We start from the raw sequence: 15352 nt of genomic DNA, 5'->3' as shown, positions 1-15352 counted from the left end.
ATCCGCCAGGAAGCGGGAACCACGTGGAACTTCAGTCTCGGCGCGTCTCGACCGACCCAGTCGGCACCTCTCATCGACTACAACGCGTGTGAGCGTGAGCAGCAGTCTCGAGCTTCTCCATCCACGTCGGAAGTGCCGCCAACGCCCGCGAATTGACGTCAGGACGCGCTCCTAAAACGGCCAAGGTTAAACCACAGCTCTTATTTCCAGCATGTTCGGACGCTTCTTCAAGAATAAGGAGGACGGCAAGAGCGGCCCTCCTGGCCATCAACGCCAGAACGGCCAGACCGACGAGCCTCCAGTGGGCGGAGGCTTCTTCAATTTGCCGCCCCCAGTCTCCAAGCCTTACGGCGGCCAAAATGCAGCTCCAACCAACCCACCACCAGCTGGAGCTGCAGGCTTTCCGCCTCCTGCTTACGGCAGCTCCACGTCACAGGACAGCAGCTCTACAGTTGGAGGGGGAGCTCCTGCCGACATGTTCGGCGGCATGTCAGTGAAAGCTCCCCCCGCTGCTAGCGGCAATGGAGGGAGGTTCCAGCCTCCGTCGCAGTATGGAGGAGGCTATGGAGGTGCCCCACCAGCGGCAAAACCCAGTGGCAGCTTGTTTAGTGGACTGGATGTGGCTCCAAGTGGCCCTGCACCTATGGCACCACCTGCACACGACGAAGGTTTGACGTATGAGCAACGGAAGCCCACGAGGAGCTCCGGGTCGTTTAATTACCTTGATGTGGCAGGCTCGAAGGACAACTTGGGCGCGTCGCAGTTCTCCCGAACGAGTGGCACTAGCAGCACGGGGACGACCACGTCCCGCTCGAGCTCCAAGGTTGGGAAGAAGAAGAAGAAGAAAACATTCCGCCCAGGCTTCGGACGGCAGCTCTCAGATGAATCCGCTGCGGCGCTGCAGCGTGGAGATTTGAAGGAGGACGAGGTTCTGCAACAGACACGGGAGGGGCGTCGCATGTCGGACCGCTCGGACAGCTCGCGCAGTTCGCGTAGCGTGACGGGTCCTACAGACCTGGCACATTTGTTACCGCCCGTGAAGTCGGGCTCAGTTTTGAAAGGACTGACGGTTCACAAGGGGAGCACGCCTTCTGGCGGTGGCGTTCTCGCTGGCCTGACCGTTCACTCGTCGGTCTCGCCTTCTCCTTCGCCAGCGAAGGTGTTGGGAACTACGGATTCGGAATCTGGTGGAAATGGGGTGCTGTCAGGACTGAGTATTCGTGGCACGCCGCACAGTGCTCGCGATTATGACTCGAATGAAGCTCCGGAGGACATTCCCGTGGAGGAACCCCCTGCCCCTGAGGTGTACGAAAAGCCTGCTCCACCAGTGCCGGCAGCTCCCCCCACTCCAGAGGACCGACTATTCAACACTCTTCATGACTTTCATGAGAGTGCTATCAGCTTCCGGCAGCTCACTGTGAAGCAAAACGAGGAGGAGAACCGGCTTCTAGAACGCAAGGCGCAACTTGCCAACCAGCTGACGCAGTACGAACTGGACTTGCGTGACGTTGAAGCCCAGCAACACCACGCGTGCGAAGTCGAGGATTTTGAGAAAGCCGATGCGCTCAATGCCACTATTAACAGCGTGCGGCATTGCATCACGCTTACCGAAAGCGACGTTCGCAAAGTGGACAGCGAACTTGTAGCCTTTGTGAAAGCCAAGGAGAAGGCGTTTGCGAACCAGCTGAAAAGCACTCGCGGTACGTTACGTGAGCTGGAGAAATTCCGTGAGGATCAGGAGTCTGAACGGACGGGCGTGCGCAATGAGTACAAACTGTACGAAGCAAACCAGACGGAGCAGTTGCAGTTTGAAGCAGAACGCATTGATACGGAAATGCACCATGTGTCAGTAAGCCTGGAGAATGTCGTTGCTGAGAAGTCTGAGATTGAGGCGACCATTGAGGGTCAGTGCAGCTCTGAATTCGCTGTCCAGACACAGCTAATTGAGGAAAAGAAGGCTGTGGAGGAGGAAGTCCGCGAGTTAGAGCGCAAGCTGAAAGAGAAGCTGGAGCGCGTGCAAGAAATCCAGTCGTCGATTGACATAGCTCAACGCGACATCGACACGGTTCGTGGGCGTTACTCTCGTCAGCTTAAGCGAATCGCCGATCGCGAAGAAGGCATCAAGAAGACTAAGGCCGAGGTGGAGTCGGATGGAGAACATCTCGAGCAACAGCGTCATCAGTACCAGGAACAGCTGAAGCAGTATGCGGACGACATTTTTATTATCGGCAAGCGCATCGGCGCAGTTAAGAAGGAGATGCGTGCGGCAGCCTTGCTGGCGAACGTTTTGGAGGTGCAGGAGACTCGCCGCGAGCAGTCCATGATCCGCAAGAAACAGCAAACGGCGGAGCTGAGCTCACTGAACGACGCTGCTGCAGTCGCTGAACAGAGCTTTACTATGCTGAGCAACCAGCACGAAGAGTTGGAGAAGTCTTTGTCTATCCACCGGAATGCCATTGCGTCAGCGGAGGCCATGATCCCTCGGTTGGAGCAGGAAAAAAAGGCGTCTGCTGCGCAGCGCAACTTTAAGGAAGCGGCGCGGATTTCCAAGGATATTAAGGCATTGGAAAAGGATCGTTCGACCGCCGAGGAGATGGTTGAGGTAGTGGAGATGGAGCTGCAAGACTTGAAGGAGCGTATTGACAAGCGTGAGGTTGAGTATGAAGAGAAGAAGAAGGAGCTGAAGGAGATGGAGAAGCATCTGGAACTGGGAACTCTGCAGGAGCTGTGGAAGGAAGCGAAGCATCTGCGAACCGCCTTGCGGAAGATTGAGAGATGCAAGAGCGAGGGCGATGCTGCAGATGATGGTATCGACTTCAGATCGTCTGCTATGCTACTGGTCCAGGCCGAATACGACGCGTGCATGGTACAGGTGGAAACGTTTGAGAAGAAGTATGATGTGACTGACCCCGCAAAGGATGAAGAAGTGGAGGAGGACGACGATGACGACGAATCCATTGATGGTGACGAGAACGAGGGAAGTGAGCATATCTCAGTCGCGCGTTCAAGTTTAGCGGGGAAAATGACTGACCTCGAATCGTCGGATGTCGATGCTGAGACCCTCGAGGACGGGAGCTCTGCGCTGGAGGAGATTGCCGCTCAATTAGCCGAGTTGGAGGCGCAGATCGAGAAGGCTACAGAAAACGAGAATTACGAGCTAGCAGCGAAGCTTGATGAGAAGATCGAAACCCTGAAGCAGCGCGAGCAGGCCATTGAAGCCTCGATTTCTCAGGAAGCGTCTGATGATATCCATGAAAGTGGTTCTTCGGAGGATGCTGTGGAAGAGTCAAACAGCCGCGAATATTACGCAGAGGAGGAAGGTGAAGCCGAGTTGGAATACGTTCACGAGGAAATGGTTAGCCCCGTGAGCGCCGTGCGAAGCCACGACGACCTAGCCCAGTCCTTGGAGACAATTCAGCTGCGAACGGTGATGCTTGAAAAACAGATCGAATTGGCGACTGAAAATGAGGACTATGACACGGCTGCAGCCTACGATGAGGAGCTGCAATCACTGCGAGAAGAGGAGAAGAGCATCCGTGCTCAGCTCGGCTCTGGTAGTGGAAGCAGTGGCGTGACGGCTTCGAGCATGTTCGGAGGACTTGATGTGAAGACATCCGCTGAGGTTGATGACAGCCACGCTTCGCACGGATCGGACCAGGAGTCACCCAAGGAGCAAGTTGCTGAGCAAGCAATGAGCAGTTCCCTTTTCGGTGGACTCCATATGAGTAGTGGTCCAGCTGCCGCATCTGAGAGTTCAACGGACGTCCCGACCACGGAGCCGGATGTCGAAGCCGAGGATGGAGTCACCGAAGGAACAGCCGCCCCCGCTAAGGAGGAGACCGCGTCGCCCACATCTTCCGACATGAAGGATTCCTTCTTCGGAACCCCCGAGGTGTCTGACAACGGCGCTAGTCTGATGGCGCCCTCTGCGTCTGGATCGCTCTTTGGTGGGTTGCAGATGAGTGGCAACTTCCAAGTCAGCACGTCCTCCTTTTCTTCACCAGAAAAGGTAGCAGAAGAGAGCGAAGATGACGAGCAAACGACATCTACCGATCATGCTCCTGTCGACAGTGGAAGCATGTTTAATGGACTGCAGTTGAGTTCGAGTGCGGTCGACCTATCGGATGCTGCACTGACAGAACCTGCTCAGGTTTCGACCGAGGCCCCCGCTGACATGTTTGGCGGCTTGAATCTGAGTAGCAGCGCAGTTGCAGCGGAGACTGTTTCGACGGAGGCCCCCGCTGACATGTTCGGTGGTCTCAGCTTGAGCAGCAGTGCGGTGGGCGACCCAACTGCTTCCGTGGAGCCAGAGGCTCCTGCTGATATGTTTGGTGGTCTCAATTTGAGTAGCAGTGCAGTTGCCGAGACAGCAGCTGCACCAGCCGCCCCTGTTGACATGTTTGGCGGCTTACAGCTCAGTAGTAGTGCAGTAGCGGCTGCACCGGTCGAGGACGAAGCGGACACTGCGTCGCCTTCGGAGGCATCCGATTCTTCTGCGAAGAGCGGGGGCGATACTCGCATGTCGATCCACGAGCTGTCGGAACACAGCGAAATTGCCGCTTCGGATGCGGCGGCCTCAGCAGAGACAACAGTCGTAACCACGACGAGCGTCACGAAGCTTTCGGATGGCGAGGCAGAAACGGGAACTGAGCAGGACGCGACGCAACCGTAGACGCGTTGTATGTACATGTTGCAGTCGTCTTGCACCTGGGGGGATGCAGGCGCGAAACGCGGTAGACAAACAGCGCGTGGTGTATCGTATCTGTGCCAGTGTAGACTCGTGCCTTTCAACGAGCATGAAGCTGGAGGGAAGCGACAATAAATGAGGACAATAGGAGTTGCATGCCGATGCCGGTGGTGGATCTCACAGCCCAACGTTGCGCTCTGCAGATATCTGCGTCGAAGCCGTTCCAAAAACTGCTCACTGCTTCTCTAGCCGTTACCTTGTGACCGGGCACATCGATTGATCGCAGACAGCCATGGGCGGAATGGGCCGCAAGAAGCTCGGCGTCGTGAGTCTGGCGCTCATCACGTACTTTAACGTGAGCGGCGGGCCGTGGGGGTCGGAGCCCATCGTGGCGGCCTGCGGACCGTTCGTCGGCATCATGGCGACGCTCGTGTTCCCGTTCATCTGGTGTCTGCCGCTGGCCTTGTCGTTCGCGGAGCTTTTCTCGGCCTTCCCGACCGACTCGAGCTTCTGTACGTGGGTGGGCAAGGCGTTCGGTCGGCGCATGGGGTTCCAGGTCGGCTACTGGTCGTGGGTGGCCGGCGTCATTGACAACGCCATCTACCCGTGTCTTATGGTGGACTCGGTCTACGCGGTGCTGTCGGGGCCGCACGAGCTGCACTCGTTCATGGTTCCGACGTGGATGTATCTCGTCCGAGTGACCGTAGCGACCGTGTTCATGCTGCCGACGATTTTCAGCATCGACGCAGTCGGCCGCTTCCTGCTAGTGCTGGGGCTTGCGATGGTCGCTCCGTTCGTCGTGCTGGTCGTGGTGAGTGCGCCCCAGATCAATACAGCCAACTGGTTCATCGTCAGCGCTTCTCCGCAGTGGAGTCAACTCGTGAGCGTGCTGTACTGGAGCTACAGCGGCTTCGATGCAGCCGGAGCGTACGCAAGCGAGATCGACTCTCCGCGACAGACGTACCCGCGGGCCATGATGCTGACTGTCGGGTTGGTTGCGCTAACGTACTCCGTGCCATTCCTCGCAGCCTCAGGCGTCAACAAGCCGTCGTACAGCCTCTGGAGAGATGGCTACTACCCGATGATCGCCGAGAAGATCTCCGGTCCCGGGTTGCGTACGTGGTTCCTCGGCTGTGCGCTGCTCGGCAACCTCGGCGTGTACATCGCCAAGATGACCAAGAACGGCTTCCTGCTCGCCGGCATGGCCGACCTGGGCCTCGCTCCCAACTACTTCATCAAGTACGTGCTCGTCACTGCCTCGCCTCCCTTGTACTTGGCTCTGATTCACTTACTGTCCCGGCAGACGTACAGCATCGAACGGAGTTCCTCGTCGCGCCATCTTGCTGTCGTACGGCATTATCGTCTTCATGGCGCTCTTCGACTTCAACGTCATCCTAGGAGTCGACAACTTCCTGTCCTCATTGGCGTGCGTCACGGAGCTCTGCGCCGTTGTGCGGTTACGGTTCACCATGCCGACGCTCGTTCGTCCGTACAAGGTCAACATCTCGGACCACGGACTGCTCCTGGTCATGGCACTCCCGTTCTCGATCGGGTCCTTCGTCATGCTCAACGAGCTCACCAAGTCGACGCTCAGCTTGATGCTCAACGTCATCGCACTCAGCAGCGGGATAGTTTGTCAGCAGTTCCTTCGCAAACCCTCGGCTTCGGTCTATACGCCGCTTGCTGCGGCCATCCAGCTCGAGTTGGGCACGCCAGCTCCAGGCGGCACTTTTGGCCTTGTCACGCCTGCCTCGCCGAGTGTGTTGGAACAGGAAATTCAGCACAAATGCGTGTAGTCATCCGCAGCCCCATTATCCCCCATACATTGCACGAGAAAACTACGACGCTTGTAGTTGATGATACTGGGCTTTATTACGCAATAAACAACGTGGACTGCCACCATACGCGCTCTTGTGATAGGTACTTGGTCGCTGGACCCTTGTGCTGAGGTCTACTTACACGTCTACGAGCAAGACCCCAAGCGCCAAGCTTGTCCCGACACAAATTTGAAGACGATCGAGTGCACGCAAGGATGCCAGAGGCATAATACTTTACCGGTGGTGCAGCAACCAAACTGCACTAGCAGCACATGCAGTCGAGAGGCGAGCGCGATGCGAATCCTATTTGAGCTGAAGAAGGCAGTGCGAGACCTTGCCAAGTTGACGGGCTTTGCACTTGTGCTCGCGAGGTTCAACATGCATCGTTGCTGACGTACGCGTTTCGGCGACCTTGGGTTTAAGGACTTTGATGAACTTCCAAACGCCGGAATTCTAATACAGAATCGACAATGACATTCTAGTAAATGCTCTTCAACCAAGGTTAGAGCGGGTACCTTCTAGAACAGTCTCCGCTGGCCACCGAATGTGGGGATGAAAAGCGCGCATTCGAAACCGGTCTACCGATGCGTTACCCATCACATTTCCATCCAATCGCCGCTTTTCCTCCGACTTTCGCCCAATCCTAGTGCGCCAATTACCGGTCGTTTGACAGTATACCGGTGAACCGTCCCCCTTTTTGATCCGCAAGATCCTTTGCGCCATTCGGAAATCAACCAGCTCATTGCCAAGATGAACCCCACGCTCGCTGTCGCCGTGAAGAAGGCCGCGCGCTTTTCGCCCGCGGGCCGCCGCCTGTTTTCGTCGGGCAAGGACATTCGCTTCGGCGTGGAGGGCCGTGCGGCCATGCTCAAGGGCGCGGACCAGCTGGCCAACGCCGTGCAGGTGACGCTGGGCCCCAAGGGCCGCAACGTGGTCATTGACCAGTCGTACGGCGCGCCCAAGATCACCAAGGATGGCGTGACGGTGGCCCGCAGCGTGGACTTCAAGGACAAGTTCGAGAACATGGGCGCTCAGCTCGTGCGTTCCGTGGCCAGCAGCACGAACGACGCGGCCGGCGACGGCACCACGTCGGCCACGGTGCTGACGCGCGCCATCTTCAGCGAGGGCTGCAAGTCGGTGGCCGCCGGCATGAACCCCACGGACCTGCGCCGCGGCATCCAGATGGCCGTGGACCACGTGGTGGACGGCCTGCAGACGCTGTCGCAGGACGTGGCCGACAAGGAGAAGGTGGCCCAGGTGGCCACTATCTCGGCCAACTCGGAGACGGAGATCGGCAGCCTCATCAGCGACGCCATGGAGCGCGTGGGCAAGGAGGGCGTCATCACGGTGCAGGACGGCAAGACGCTGTTCAACGAACTTGAGGTCGTGGAAGGCATGAAATTCGACCGCGGTTTCATCTCGCCCTACTTCGTCACGGACAACAAGACGCAGGCCTGCGAGATGGAGAACCCGTACATCCTGCTGGTGGAGAAGAAGGTCTCGAGTCTGCAGGCCATCATCCCCATGCTGGAGACGGTCGTGAAGCAGCAGCGCCCGCTGCTCATCATCGCCGAGGACGTTGAGAGCGAGGCGCTGGCCGCCCTCGTCATCAACAAGATCCGCGGCGGCGTCAAGGTGTGCGCCGTCAAGGCCCCCGGCTTTGGCGACAACCGCAAGGCCAGTCTGCAGGACATGGCCGTGCTCACGGGCGCCACCGTCATCTCGGAGGACCTGGGCCACCGCCTCGAGACGGCCACGCCCGAGATGCTGGGCAGCGCCAAGAAGGTGACGATCACCAAGGACGACACGCTGCTGCTGGACGGCGCGGGTGCCCCTGAGGCCGTGGAGGAGCGCGGCAACCTGCTGCGCGCCTCGATCGACGGTACCACGTCCGAGTACGAGAAGGAGAAGCTGCAGGAGCGTCTGGCCAAGCTGAGCGGCGGCGTGGCCGTGATCAAGGTCGGCGGCGCCAGCGAGGTTGAGGTCGGCGAGAAGAAGGACCGCGTCGTGGACGCCCTGAACGCCACCCGCGCCGCTGTCGCTGAGGGCATTGTGCCCGGTGGCGGTGCCGCCCTCCTGTGGGCGTCGCGCACGCTCAACACGCTGTACGACTCTTGCGCCAACCTGGACCAGAAGGTGGGCGTGGAGATCGTAGAGCGCGCGTGCCGTGCCCCTGCCACGCAGATCGCCAAGAACGCCGGCCACGAGGGTGCCGTCGTGGTGGGCAAGCTGCTGGAGAACGACTCGCCCGAGTTCGGCTTCAACGCCCAGACTGGCGAGTACGTCAACATGGTGGACGCCGGTATCATCGACCCCACCAAGGTCGTGCGCACGGGCCTCGTGGACGCTTCCAGTGTGGCGTCGCTCATGATGACGGCCGAGGCTCTGATCGCCGACCACCCGGAGGAGGCCGGCGCCGCTGGCCCGCCCATGGGCGGAATGGGCGGCATGGGCGGTATGGGCGGCATGGGTGGCATGATGTAGACACCTCGCCAAACCGTCAGCTAGCCAGCATTTTGCCCCATGGACTCTGGAGACACCCGATCCGATGTGAAGCGTGGAGCTGTTGCGACTGAACGAAGGGACCCTGCAGCGTCGTGCATTTCTCGCGGAGTGTAAGTGTCACCGCAGCGGCTCGTTCTCATAGCGGACAGAAGAGCGTTAAGCAAAATAGAATTATTAGTTCGCAACTGCATCCTTGATGGACCATGTACGTAGCGGCAGGCCACTGCACCAATGCCTTTCAGAAGTACAGCAGGCGCTGCGTGCATTGCCTTGATGAACCGTGCGCAATGGCATTGCTGATGACGGACTGCAGGAATGGCAACTGCCTCAAATCAGGCGCAGGAAGGTAATCACCAAGCAGCAAAAGTATCCTGGCCAATGCCTCGTTGGTGCCTTACTCGAGCTCAGATGATGGCCCGCCTCTCTTGTCACACACTGTATCCATCCGCTGGCCTCTGCACTCATTCTCCAATCTTCTTCGCCGGCCGCAAGTCTTCTTTCCTGGCATGACACTGGACGGCGCTTCCTCGGGCGTGCGTCAGCGCAAGCCGCACGGTCCCAGCTCCAGCGGCGAACCATCATCGGCCGAGTCCCCCAAGACGGCGGCCAAGGCCGCCGTGGTTGAGGCCGAGCATGAAGAGTCCCAGGCCAAGAAGAAACTCCAGCAGGCCACGCGGTCCCTGGGGCGCACGCAGAGCTGGCACACACGGGCTGCCGACCACCTGGCCAGGAAGCGCATTTACTCCATTCTGGCAGGCGTGGCCATCGGCGTCGTGGCCGTCATCAGCTTCCAGAGTTTCTACCTGGACAAGCCGCTGCTCAGTGAAGACTCGCTGCTCAAAGTGCGCGAGATGTTTGACAACTTCAACTGGTCCGTGAACGTCCGAGAAGAGCTCCTGGCCGCCCTCGACAACCGGCCCGCGCTGCTCGGGGCGGCCGAGAGGCGGCCAGGCCTGGAGCTGTTCCAGCAGGAGCAGTTGGCGGCCTACTCGCCCGTGGTGCTGCTGCCGGGCTTCACGTCCACGGGCCTCGAGATCTGGAATGGCAGCGAGTGCAGCAAGGCCTACTTCCGCCAACGCATGTGGGGCACGTCCAGGATGCTGCAGCAATTCATGATGAACCAGAAGTGCTGGCTCGAGCACATGATGCTCAACCGCACGTCCGGAATGGACCCGGACGGGATCAAGCTGCGGGCGGCCAAGGGCCTGGAAGCGGCCGACTACTTGATCGGAGGCTTCTGGGTCTGGGGCAAGATGGTGGAGAACTTGGCCGAGATCGGCTACGACAGCAACAACCTGTACATGGCCGCCTACGACTGGAGGCTCATGCCGCATCTCCTGGAGGAGCGCGACGGGTACTTCACCAAGCTCAAGTACACGATCGAGATGGCCAAGGCGTCGTCGGGAGGCCGCAAGGTCATGCTGGTCACGCACTCGTACGCCACGCAGGTCTTCTTCCACTTCCTCAAGTGGGTGGAGAGCGACAACGGCGGCAAGGGAGGAGACCAGTGGGTCGAGAACAACGTCGAGGCGTTCGTCAACATTGCTGGCCCGACGTTGGGCGCCGTAAAGACGATCAGCGCGTTGATGTCGGGCGAGATGAAGGACACGGCCGAACTGGGCGGACTGTCCAAGTTCCTGGGCTACTTCTTCAGCGTGTCGGCCCGCACGCAGTTGGCGCGCTCATGGTCGAGCGTCTTCTCCATGCTGCCTATCGGCGGCGACCGTATCTGGGGCACTGCCGTCTCCGCTCCGGACGATGTGGTGGCAGCTTCGCCGCTGTCCACGGGCAAGAACTCCACGATAGATCCCAAGAAGGTGAAGGACCACGTTGCTCGCTTCGGCTCGAATGGCCAAGTTGTGCGCTTTGTGAATGCTACGCACGAGAACGTGACTGCTGGAGGTGTTCAAACGCTGCTGGGAGAGCTGGACCCGTACCTCGAGACGTTTGGTTCGTGGTTCAGCACCGGCATCGCCGAGAACCCGTCCCTGCCGGAGTACGACCAGTCGAAGTACTGGACGAACCCGCTAGAAACCCCTTTGCCGAAGGCACCAAGCCTGAAGGTGTTCTGCTTCTATGGTGTGGGCAAACCCGTTGAACGAGGTTACACGTATGGAGCGAACCCGCCGAATGAAGACAATGTGACTGTGAACGGCAAGCGCGTGGCGCCTTACGTGTTCAACACCGACATCGACGACTTGCCATACGTCAATAACGGTATTCGGTACACGGACGGCGATGGCACGGTGCCGCTTGTGTCTCTGGGACTCATGTGTGCCAGTGGCTGGCGGACTGACAAGTACAACCCAGGAGGTGTCGACGTGCGTGTTCGTGAGTACAGGCACAACCCTGTGTCCATGCTGTTTGACCCCCGCGGAGGACCCGAGACGGCCGACCACGTCGACATTATGGGCAACCACGCTCTTATCCGAGACGTGCTGCTCGTGGCTGCTCGTGCCTACGATCGTGTGCCAGAAAACATTACGTCTAGCATCATGGACATCGCGCAGCGCGTTGGAGAGCTGTAGTCGTGTCTTGCTTGAAAAGTGTTAGGCTAAGTCGTCTTATGGACGTCAACATGGTGACCGTCCACTTAACTACACTTACTAGCAGACATGATGGAACATCGCTAATGTGTTCAAACGGGTTCGCTGCGGCAGAGTCTTCTACTACGACCATCACCTGAGCTTGTCGTTATTCCCTACGATGAAGCCCCAGAGGAGCGATGGAAGGAATGGAAGCGCTTCACCCGCTTGCTTATCTTGAGGAGGATGGTGGCGGATGCGAACTGTGGCCCAGCAACATGCTTGCTGGCAGCACTCACCGACGATAGCGTCCACCACGGCGGTTCCGACGGTTGTTCACAGCAGGTGCGGGCGACGGAAGCAAGTGATCCGCCTGGTAGCGCGGTTGCTGCGGTGGGGGTCGCTGCATCATCTCCTGCGGCGGCGGCTGTTGTTGACCAGGAACCGGACCGTAGTTTGCCATGGGTCTACCTCCACCTCGCTGCTGGAACTCACCATGAGGTGGTCCGTACTGGTCGTGCGAATATGCAGGGTAGTTATCGCGGTGCGGAGGCTGCTGTTGCGGTGGTTGCTGCTGCTGCTGCTGGCGGTACGGCGCCTGCTGCTGAGGCGGCTCCTGATAATACGGGCCATCCTGAGGCATGCCACCACGACGCGCATTCGCATTACCGTACGGAGCAGGACCTGGACCTGCACCTGGACCTGCACCTGGACCTGGAGCCGCACCTGGTCCCGCACCTGCGCCATACCTTGAGAGAGAAGGATCATACGCACCACCAGTAGGAGGGCCTGAGCGTTGCCGCATGGGTTGTTGTTGCTGCTGCGGCGGCTGCTGTTGAAATGCTTGTTGCGGTTGCTGCTGAGGCCAGCCACCTCCAGCAGGCCCGCCTCTAGAAGGGCCTCCTTGTCCTACGAAGCGGCCGCCATCTCCACGATGACGAGGACCATCTTGCGGCCCAGCGAAATAGGCGCCCGAAGGCTGCGCGGCGTAACCCTGTTGCTCCGGCATGGAGCCCTGACGGCCTCCATAGTCATCATAGGGAGGTGCATTCGGCGCGGCGTACGGCTGCTGCTGTTGGAACTGACGCGGTTGCTGCTGTTGTGCAGGCGCCTGCAGACGCTGCGTCCCGCGGTCATACATTGGCATCGGCTGCTGTTCTTGCGGCCTAGGTGCAGTCTGCTGTCCAGGGTAATCGTAACGTGAATGCTGTTGCGAGGGGGCAGCGGCAGCGGCAGGAGGAGGACCAGATTGCTGGGGCTGGATGTCCCATTTGTTCGATCGGCCTCGACCACCACGCGGATCGCGGTCCCGGCGACGGTTGTTCCCATTCCCGCCCCAGTTCCGAGCTCCGCGCGGGTCTTGCCGTCCATTGCCGCTGCCACTGCGCGAACCACCGCCACCACTAGAGCTACGCGCAGTAGAGTGACTGGAGGTAGTAGAGTCTTGGCTGTCTCGCCGCTGCCTCAAAGGAGGGCGGCTAGGAGCAGCAGAGGATGCCTGCGGGGCCTTCTTGCCAACAGTAGATGCACCTGTTGTTTCAGCAGAAGATCGTTGGTTCTCCTCACGCCACAGCTTCTCGGCTTCCAGGACCAAACCTACAATAGCACGCTGTAACACAAACAAAACGGATCGAAAACAACACACAATCGTAAACATGAGTCAGTCATTCGTCCGCACGCAATTTCCACACATAATAAAGCAGTTGTTTGCGTCCAACGCGCTTGGAATACCCCCAGCGTACCTGTAAATTGACAACTTCCGAGTCCGTAGTCACCGATATTTCTGGGATCTTCATATTCTCGAGCGAAATCTGTTGTGCCTTGAGCGCGTTGGCACGGTCCAGAGCACAGATCTCGACAAATTGCTGCTGTGACATCTGACAGCGATTCGAGAACTCTCGGCGCTGCTCTAGGTGCTGCGTCTTGAGCGCAATGAGTCCGCGCGGGTCTGAAAATCCGTGTTGCATCTCAAGCGCCACGTGACGGGCGAACAGCTCGCTGCCCTCCTTCATCTGCATACCAACAAACTCCTGCCAACGGTACAGCATCTCCCGATCGCGAGTGCGCTGGTTGTCGCGCAGATCACGCACACCCTCGAAGACCGCGCTATCTCCCAGGACTTCGGATAGCCGTTCCAGGAGTTCATTGCCAATTTGCTTCTGTGCCTCGCCGTCTGCTACGCTATCAAATAGCAGGTGCGGGCAGCTAGGGATGAATGGCAGCGTCTGTGGAATGTGCGTAAAGTACGCAGTAGGATCGGCAGCGGGTGGTGTTGCGGATGCGGTCGCATCGGAGACAGCAACGTCCTGTTTCACGCGCTTAGCATCGCGAGTAAGACGCGGGTCTGAGGGGCCCCTCTTCACTGCACCAGTCCGGTCCACCGCGCGACCGACACTCTCCACGGCAAGAGGAGAAGGTGTGCGCGTAGGCGGCGGGTTGACTTCACCAGTCTTGTCAATGAAAGCTACGACAGGATCCACAAGTGAAACCGCTCCGCTACTCGGCACAGCTCCCAGCTGCGGCTGAAGTGTGCTCGGAATCGTCGTTGCCGCCACTGTAGCAGTAGCCTGCGTAGCGGCACTCACAGAAGCTACAGCAACCGGAGCCTGAACAGAAGCAGGAGCAGCAACAGGAAGTGCAGGGGGCGTCGTTCCTGGCTGCGGGAACTTGTCCGGCATGACCTGATGCTGCAACATACTCAGTGACAGCTTATTGTCCACGTGAGTACACACAAACCCATAGAACCTGGCCCAGACCGTGGTCTGCTCCCGTTCGGGCAGCGTCTGTAACGCCCGCACGAAGATCTTCCTGGCGTTCGAGTACTTCTTCCTCTGCACGCAGAAGTCTGCGTACTGCAGCCACAGCGCCGTGCTGCTGCCGGCCACGGGGCAGCTCACGGCTCTCTCGAAGACCTTGGTGGCCTGTTTGAACTGGCGCAGCTCCATCTCCAGAGCCGCGTACTGTCTCCAGAGCGCCACGACCGCCGTGCTGCCTCTGGCGGCGCTCTTGGGGTCACCCTGGCCTTGCACGGCTGCCACCCACGCAGCCAAAGTGTCGTCGACGGCTTTACGTGCATCTGCCACTTTTTCATACTGTTTAAATATCGAGAAATAGTGGAAATTAGTGGGAAAAAGTTAGAAAATGAGAGTGCGTCGCCACAGAGCGAGTTGGGTGCTGAATGAGGCATGCAGAGAGAGAGGATACGCAGAGGAACAAGAGAATACGCACGTTGCTGGAGTGGATCAGCGCCTTGGCGCGCGCCACGACGCTAGGGGCGTCCCACGTCGAAATGGCGTCCTCCATCGGTTGTTTGGCTCGGGACTGGAGGGGTGATACACAACTCGTACACAACAGAAAACTCGTGGGTTGTGATTGGTCAGTATGTATTGGCTTTGGGAGGGTTCTCTTCATTGCAAGTTGTAGGTCGCACAACGCAACATTCGAGGGACTTGTGCCGAATACCCTGCAGGGCGCCCGCGTCCCCCGCATAAAGGAATCAACCACTACATTTTGTAGCCCAGTTCAAACGACGATAGAGCATGTTCAAATACGGGGGAAGTGATTGAAATGCGTGAGACTTGTAGTCACTGAAAACAAAAGTCCATAGGAAGTTCTGCAGTCTTCACGCTCAATGTGCTCCACGTGACCAGCTCCAATGGGCGGCTCGCTGTGAGCTCAACGTTGGGCTCGCCTTAGCAAATACCCCGCGGCCTTGCTTGGTGGGCACCGCGCTCGCCATAGTTGGTTGGGGTGCTGTCGCGCCTGCGATCTCTGTAGCCTCGATCTCCATACCGGTACTTCCCGCCTCCATAATATCG

At 58.8% G+C, this 15352-nt stretch overlaps 5 protein-coding genes across 5 annotated transcripts; 4 read left to right on the top strand and 1 right to left on the bottom strand.

Moving 5' to 3' along the window:
* Positions 1 to 211: 211 nt before the first annotated feature.
* On the top strand, positions 212 to 4672 carry KRP23_14923 (uncharacterized protein; the record flags this gene model as incomplete). The annotated part of the gene is made up of 1 exon (XM_067885803.1): positions 212 to 4672. One exon carries the CDS (start codon positions 212 to 214, stop codon positions 4670 to 4672), a length of 4461 nt encoding a protein of 1486 aa, XP_067737079.1.
* Positions 4673 to 4979: 307 nt separating this feature from the next.
* KRP23_14922 (putative polyamine transporter) lies at positions 4980 to 6483 on the top strand (the record flags this gene model as incomplete). The annotated part of the gene is made up of 2 exons (XM_067885801.1): positions 4980 to 5926; positions 5991 to 6483. The coding sequence occupies 2 exons, from the start codon at positions 4980 to 4982 to the stop codon at positions 6481 to 6483; spliced, it is 1440 nt and encodes a 479-aa protein (XP_067737078.1).
* A 771-nt stretch (positions 6484 to 7254) lies between these two features.
* On the top strand, positions 7255 to 8988 carry KRP23_14921 (Chaperonin CPN60-2, mitochondrial; the record flags this gene model as incomplete). The annotated part of the gene is made up of 1 exon (XM_067885800.1): positions 7255 to 8988. The coding sequence occupies one exon, from the start codon at positions 7255 to 7257 to the stop codon at positions 8986 to 8988; it is 1734 nt and encodes a 577-aa protein (XP_067737077.1).
* Positions 8989 to 9515: 527 nt separating this feature from the next.
* Positions 9516 to 11537, top strand: KRP23_14920 (Phospholipid:diacylglycerol acyltransferase; the record flags this gene model as incomplete). The annotated part of the gene is made up of 1 exon (XM_067885799.1): positions 9516 to 11537. The coding sequence occupies one exon, from the start codon at positions 9516 to 9518 to the stop codon at positions 11535 to 11537; it is 2022 nt and encodes a 673-aa protein (XP_067737076.1).
* A 292-nt stretch (positions 11538 to 11829) lies between these two features.
* On the bottom strand, positions 11830 to 14837 carry KRP23_14919 (uncharacterized protein; the record flags this gene model as incomplete). The annotated part of the gene is made up of 3 exons (XM_067885798.1): positions 11830 to 13143; positions 13277 to 14626; positions 14763 to 14837. The coding sequence occupies 3 exons, from the start codon at positions 14835 to 14837 to the stop codon at positions 11830 to 11832; spliced, it is 2739 nt and encodes a 912-aa protein (XP_067737075.1).
* Between the last annotated feature and the right edge of the window lie 515 nt (positions 14838 to 15352).

The sequence above is a fragment of the Phytophthora ramorum genome (assembly GCF_020800215.1).
Source record: "Phytophthora ramorum isolate Pr-102 chromosome Unknown Phyram_PR-102_s0023, whole genome shotgun sequence".
NCBI lineage: Eukaryota > Oomycota > Peronosporomycetes > Peronosporales > Peronosporaceae > Phytophthora > Phytophthora ramorum.
This window is presented reverse-complemented; position numbering and strand designations above follow the sequence as displayed.